Here is a 7,820-nt window from a genome sequence, read left to right on the forward strand (position 1 = left end):
CTAGGGTCTACTGTACCCTGTATCTCTGAACCAGCTAGGATCTAATGTTCTCTGTATCTCTGAACCAGCTAGGGTCTACTGTACCCTGTAACTCTGAACCAGCTAGGATCTACTGTACCCTGTATCTCTGAACCAGCTAGGATCTACTGTACCCTGTATCTCTGAACCAGCTAGGATCTACTGTACCCTGTATCTCCGAACCAGCTAGGGTCTACTGTACCCTGTATCTCTGAACCAGCTAGGGTCTACTGTACCCTGTATCTCTGAACCAGCTAGGGTCTACTGTACCCTGTATCTCTGAACCAGCTAGGGTCTACTGTTCTCTGTATCTCTGAACCAGATAGGGTCTACTGTACCCTGTATCTCTGAACCAGCTAGGATCTATTGTACCCTTTATCTCTGAACCAGCTAGGATCTACTGTACCCTGTATCTCTGAACCAGCTAGGATCTACTGTACCCTGCATCTCTGAACCAGCTAGGATATATTGTACCCTGTATCTCTGAACCAGCTAGGGTCTACTGTTCTCTGTATCTCTGAACCAGCTACGATCTACTGTTCTCTGTATCTCTGAACCAGCTAGGATCTACTGTACCCTGTATCTCTGAACCAGCTAGGATCTACTGTACCCTGTATCTCTGAACCAGCTAGGATCTACTGTACCCTGTATCTCTGAACCAGCTGGAATCTACTGTTCTCTGTATATCTGAACCAGCTAGGGTCTACTGTACCCTGTATCTCTGAACCAGCTAGGATCTACTGTACCCTGTAACTCTAAACCAGCTAGGGTCTACTGTACCCTGCATCTCTGAACCAGCTAGGGTCTACTGTACCCTGTATCTCTGCCAGTGAGCCAGCTAGGATCTACTTTTCTCTGTATCTCTAAACTAGCTTGGGTCTGATGTCTTGCTACACAAGAAAGTCATCCTCAGGTTCTCTCCAAGAATGATGTCATCGGCAGGCAGGGCCCACAGCTCCATGAGGTAACCACAAAAATAGAACTCACTAAGACAAGTAGTGTGTCCCAAATTGCTCCCTATTCCTTACATAGTGCACTACTTTGACCAGATCCCTTTAGAGGGCCCTTGTCAAAAGTAGTGCCCTATATAGGCAATAGGGTGCCATTTGAGACAATATCCATTTTGCATATAGCCAAGATCAAGTGAGAGACAAGATAGTGAACACTTGAATCAGCTCACCTAAGTAATTCACAGCTTTTAGCTCAGCAGGCTAACACATTCATGTGGCGCATGGAATCCCTGGGTCCTCCCACGGTCTATTAGTGCTAAACAGGTATAGTTTGACAGGGCGGACTGTCTATCCAGAGTCATTTGGAAAGCAGTCTATTACAGTATCAATGGCTGAAGTCTTGCCCATTTGCAACGCAATTAAAAACTCTATTTTCGAAGAGCTTTGCAGCGGTTGATAAACGAGTCAGTAATCTGCTAACTGCTCCTCTGTTTGGCTGAAACACAGTAATGATAGACGAGAGAGACAGAGACAGACAGACAGAGGGAGAGCGAGGGAGAGAGACAGAGAGAGAGAGAGACGAGACAGACGGACGGACGGACGGACGGACGGACGGACGGACGGACGGACGGACGGACGGACAGACGGACGGACAGACAGACAGACAGACAGACGGACGGACAGACAGACAGACAGACAGACAGACAGACAGACAGACAGACAGACAGACAGACAGACAGACAGACAGACAGACAGACAGACAGACAGACAGACAGACAGACAGACAGACAGACAGAGAGGAGACTAAACTCACTGAGGACTTATTAGAAAATAGAAACCAGGCTACACATAGAGAACAGAATCATTGGTGGTAGGCAACAGACCCATACTTAGAAATATAAATATATTGATGTAGTGAGTTCAGAAAAAAAGAGATTGGTAATGGCATTCGTGGGTCTCAGTCATGTATCTCAAGCATTCTTCATGGGTGAAGCATGCTTGCTTAATAATAATTATGAAATAACTATAAACGACCAGTAACATATAGAGAGATCTAAATATGAATATTTAGGCTATAAGGCATAATCTACACCAGCTTTGTAGCCTGTCTCCTTCCCGAGTTCCAGTCACTTCAGCACCATGGACTGCGCCTCATGCTGCGCTCTCTATCCGGGTTCTGAAAGGACAGCGAGGAGGTCGCAGACATACTTGAATAGTGCTTTCATTAAGATAGGGTTTGCCCACGCTATTAAAATAATTAGGATATCAAAGATAGTCTATAGGTTTTTAAACATGCTAGTCTATATAGGTGTTTAACAATAATTGTGAGTTACTTCTGTTCATAGCAGTATGATAACACATTCACGAATACCAGTTTTATGTATAGTATATTCCGGGTTGTTTTGAATAGCTTCTAATTATGTGTTCTTTGTTTTGCCTCTACTCTATCCGCGCTCACTAACGCCAACTTCCCCTCATCATATCCTTGAGGCGGCAGCTGCACCAGCTGTAAGCGGTTAGCTACTGTAGCCAATTGAAAGGCATTGGCCGCCTGAGATTGCCGTGCTTTCTCCTATTGATTGCGCGCGGATACAGTAATGTGGACGAGCGTGGCACTAGTGTCTTGCAGTCAGTCCTACTAGTGGAGCTGAGCTGGGCGAGTGTCAGCCGGTAACGGAGTCCGGTGCACACAGAACGAGGGAAGCTTTTCACCAAAATAACATTTCATCAAAATCGCCAATGGTCCAATCGGAGGAGCTTGTTTTCTTAATCAGATCAGCTAGTTTGTCATCCACCATCTTTGGGACGGATAAGTCCCAGCCTCTCTCTCTCACACACACTCTCCTCTCACAGTTGCAGAAAATTGCTCCGCAGCCCTGTGCTGCACCTTAATGAACCCAATTGGTGCACTGTGAGCGACCATCATAAATCTGGAGAATTTTCAGCATCTTCGGGGTTGCTTATGAATTTGCTTAGGCAGACCCTTTTAAGGAGTTGAGAACATACACGGGTTGGAGAAATTGCGAAAATGGCACAAAACGTGGTTCTATTTTTATTGTGGCTTTCGGGCAGATCACTTGCGGGATTTCCCAATCAGATTAATATAGGTAAGTGTTTCGTAAAATAATTATAACATAGTTTTAGAATCATTTTGGCTTTTCGCCGGTCATTTTATGGATAATGCCGGTTCTTCGGAGTATGACCTTTATCGGGTGTGTTATTAAGTCGGTTGCTTTGCTTGAAGTAATAAATATTGAACTTGCTCCGCCACTTTGATTACAGATTCTAAGAAATACAACGTTAGAAAAATGCTTGAAAGAAATTACCTCATTGAATGGTTCACGGGAAAATGTTGCAACTTCATAAGGGTGAAAATTGTAGGGAGCAATTCCGCAATAACACGTTTCTGTAGACAGAATGATGAGGGGTAAAGAAGGATTATGTGTGATTTATTTATCCTAATTCATTTGACGCACGATCCTGCCTACATGATCCGTGTTGTTTGCTTTAACACTTGAGAGTCGTGTATAAACAGAATGAGGAGATCCCTGCAGTTTAACAATTCTTACATAAGCTACATACAAGTCAAGTGCCACTGAAGTTGATGTCTTCCTCAAGTTTTGCTGGACAGGCAGTAGATGGGCTACCCTACCTACTGTCCGTGGGTTGGTTTTGCAAGGGCCAGTGGTGGTTCCATCCGGCGTCTATAAAAATACGAGGCAGAGAGAGTTGGATGTAAAATGTGTGTAAATAAAGATGACGGGAAATAGTAGCCGAAGTTAATTAGGTATCTGTATGTCTTCTAGGTGGTCTGTTCATGCGGTCCACTGTGCAGGAGCACAGTGCGTTTAGGTTCGCTGTTCAGCTCTACAACACCAACCAGAACACTACGGAGAAACCCTTCCATCTCAATTACAACGTAGACAACCTCGAGTCGTCCAACAGCTTCTCAGTCACCCATGCATGTAAGTACAGAGCTGTTTTCAATTAAAATCTCCCTCTGCTCTGAATATGTCCAGATTTCCACTTGAACACACACACACACACACACACACACACACACACACACACACACACACACACACACACACACACACACACACACACACACACACACACACACACACACACAGAAACACACAGCATTCATGATAACATAGTGAATACATGGTATGAAAATGCTTTTGCTTGGTAGGCCTACTGTAGATAAGACCAGGGTACAGAGGATGGGGTGCCAGAGTGCCTTGTGAGATGTTTCAATGGTTCACTATTGTTACGTCACACCGATGGCTTCACTATTGTTCCGTCACACCAATAGTTCACTATTGTTACGTCACACCAATGGTTCACTATTGTTACGTCACACCAATGGTTCACTATTGTTACGTCACACCGATGGTTCACTATTGTTACGTCACACCAATAGTTCACTATTGTTACGTCACACCAATGGTTCACTATTGTTACGTCATACCAATGGTTCACTATTGTTACGTCACACCAATGGTTCACTATTGTTACGTCACACCAATGGTTCACTATTGTTACGTCACACCAATGGTTCACTATTGTTACGTCACACCGATGGTTCACTATTGTTACGTCACACCAATGGTTCACTATTGTTACGTCACACCAATGGTTCACTATTGTTACGTCACACCAATGGTTCACTATTGTTACGTCACACCGATGGTTCACTATTGTTACGTCACACCGATGGTTCACTATTGTTACGTCACACCAATGGTCACCAACCTTTTCTAAGTCAAGATCACTTTGTGAGTCGGACATGACTAAGCCTATGCAACATTAACCAATTATAAACAATTCTGTAACAATTATGTTTTTGCAGTAGGCTATAGACCCAATATATTATCACTGCATATTGGCTATGATATATTTTATTTATTATTGTTATTATTATTATTTATTGGGCTTATATTGCCCTGTCAATGTTGTTCTCAGACCACACTGGTAATAGATCATGTGTTGTATTACTTGTGAGGCACAGTTGAGTGACCATAATTATTAGCTTTTTTTTACTGGACTGATGGTCAGTCTGAGGGGAGGGAGCAGCGGTGAGGCTGACTCTCACCCGACTCAACGTCCCTCCGTTCTCCCTCCCTCCACTGAGAAAACGGGGACACAGTCTTCCAGCTGATGGCGAAACTCAAGTCGCATTGCATTATTTCTGCCTCATGCACCAATTCATGTTGTTACTCCTATGACCAGAGAAAGTGAAATCTTCCTCTCTACTAAAAAGGACACAAGCCGTTAGTAATAACAACGCTAGCTTATGGAAACACTGTGCTGTAGTCATTCATTGCAGCTGCAGTGCTGGTTGTAGCGTGAGTGGAAGTAGGAAGAATACACATTTTATGGCTTATAAAAATGTTGAACAAAGTGTTGACAATGCTGAATAACAACTTAAACATGAACTTACTCATAAAAACAGCAGCTCTTTGCTTTATTCAATGTCTCTCTCTAGTCATGGTTTTAAAAGTTTTGAAATCTCACAGTATCAATTTCACTGTGCATTCAACGTTTCTTTTTACAGTCTATGGCTCAAGGAAACTGTGCAGACACGGTGATCTGAGCTATCTGATTGGCTAGCGGTAGGCCTATAGGTGCACTTGATTTGCTCTCTGGGCCTGCCGGGCAGGTGGAGTTCTACCTTCAGACACGTGAAATGGTTAAAAATGGGAACACTTTGCCTTTCCGGCACTAGGGCTGCTGAATCAAGTGCAACTACTGCCAACAGCGCAAAGTGGGAAAAAAATGGCAAGGCAAGGCTTTATCCTTGTTTTTTTTTACATAAATGTTTGGTGATCGACTAGGAATGCCTAGGAGATCGACCAATCAAGATAGAGATGTCTCAATGGTTCCCTGTTGGTATAGGCTGCATGATATTACTAATGTAAATATCTCCGTAGCGAATACAAACCAAGATGTGCATCTTAAATAGCACCTTATTCATTTTGTAGTGCACTACTTTTGGCCAGAGCTCCATCAAAAGTAGTGCACTATAAAGGGAATAGGGCTCTGGTCAACAGTAGTGCACTACAAAGGGAATAGGGCTCTGGTCTAAAGTAGTGCACTATCAAGGGAATAGAGTGCCATTTGGGACAAGAATACAAATGAAATTCCCTTGGCAACATCCCGAGGAGAAGATCACCGATATATGATAGGGAAGGCACGGTATCTTTACAGTGAGAGAGAGAGAGAGACTGTATGACCTTGGAGAGGAAAGACAAGAAAAGATGAACAAAATGTACAATAACCATGGAGCCAAGGATTCCATGTGGGTGGTTTCAGCATGCTCCTTAACAGACGTAAAACATCAGAATAGTGTTTTTAATCTAGGTAGGAGTATCGGCTCTGATTTGGACATCTCCATATTTAAAACCAGTTTTCAGATCATAATGAATAAGATTACATGGACAGAGGGACCTAAACACCTGATCCTAGACCAGCACTCCATCTCAGAGATGCTTTACAATCAATATAGACTCCACTCCATCAATAACAGGCTTCTCCCTACATGCTGCGGTTACATGTAGTGCCTCTCAGTGTGGCCAATGGCTTATTCATCCAGTCATACATTCAAACTGCTCTCCTCTCTACTTTATTCATACCTCTCTCTGCTCTACTCTACTGTGTTCAAACTGCACTCTGCTCTGCTCTCTCTGCTCTGCTCTCAACTGTGATCAAACTTCTCTCTGCTCTGGTCTCTACTGTGTTCAAACTGCACTCTGCTCTGCTCTCTACTGTGTTCAAACTGCACTCTGCTCTGCTCTCTACTGTGTTCAAACTGCACTCTGCTCTGCTCTCTACTGTGTTCAAACTGCACTCTGCTCTGCTCTCTACTGTGTTCAAACTGCACTCTGCTCTGCTCTCTACTGTGTTCAATCTGCACTCTGCTCTGCTCTACTGTGTTCAAACTGAACTCTGCTCTGCTCTCTACTGTGTTCAAACTGCACTCTGCTCTGCTCTCTACTGTGTTCAATCTGCACTCTGCTCTGCTCTACTGTGTTCAAACTGCACTCTGCTCTGCTCTCTACTGTGTTCAATCTGCACTCTGCTCTGCTCTACTGTGTTCAATCTGCACTCTGCTCTGCTCTACTGTGTTCAAACTGCACTCTCTGCTCTCTACTGTATTCAAACTGCACTCTGCTCTGCTCTCTCTGCTCTTTACTGTGTTCAAACTACACTCTGGTCTGCTCTCTACTGTGTTCAATCTGCACTCTGCTCTGCTCTACTGTGTTCAAACTGCACTCTGCTATGCTCTCTCTGCTCTGCTCTGTACTGTGTTCAAACTTCTCTCTGCTCTGCTCTCTGTGTCCTAACTCCTCTCTGCTCTCTTTGCTTTACTGTGTTCAAACTGCACTCTGCTCTGCTATCTGCTGTGTTCAATCTGCACTCTGCTCTGCTCTACTGTGTTCAAACTGAACTCTGCTCTGCTCTCTACTGTGTTCAAACTGCACTCTGCTCTGCTCTCTACTGTGTTCAATCTGCACTCTGCTCTGCTCTACTGTGTTCAAACTGCACTCTGCTCTGCTCTCTACTGTGTTCAATCTGCACTCTGCTCTGCTCTACTGTGTTCAATCTGCACTCTGCTCTGCTCTACTGTGTTCAAACTGCACTCTCTGCTCTCTACTGTATTCAAACTGCACTCTGTTCTGCTCTCTCTGCTCTCTACTGTGTTCAAACTACACTCTGGTCTGCTCTCTACTGTGTTCAATCTGCACTCTGCTCTGCTCTACTGTGTTCAAACTGCACTCTGCTATGCTCTCTCTGCTCTGCTCTGCTCTGTACTGTGTTCAGACTTCTCTCTGCTCTGCTCTCTGT

At 44.1% G+C, this 7,820-nt stretch overlaps 1 protein-coding gene across 2 annotated transcripts in view; it reads left to right on the forward strand.

Annotated features, from left to right (window-relative positions):
- The first annotated feature begins 2,559 nt into the window (after positions 1–2,559).
- Positions 2,560–7,820, forward strand: part of LOC106604216 (glutamate receptor 3) — a 334,651-nt gene continuing 329,390 nt past the window's right edge. For both annotated transcript variants that reach the window (XM_045717884.2, XM_045717883.2), the window contains exons 1-2: positions 2,560–3,076; positions 3,776–3,934. In XM_045717884.2, coding sequence (XP_045573840.1) covers positions 2,998–3,076; positions 3,776–3,934 — 238 coding nt within the window. In that variant the 5' untranslated portion in view covers positions 2,560–2,997. The remainder of the gene's footprint in view (positions 3,077–3,775; positions 3,935–7,820) is intronic.

This window comes from Salmo salar, chromosome 05 (genome assembly GCF_965601325.2).
Source record: "Salmo salar chromosome 05, fSalSal1, whole genome shotgun sequence".
Classification (NCBI taxonomy): domain Eukaryota; kingdom Metazoa; phylum Chordata; class Actinopteri; order Salmoniformes; family Salmonidae; genus Salmo; species Salmo salar.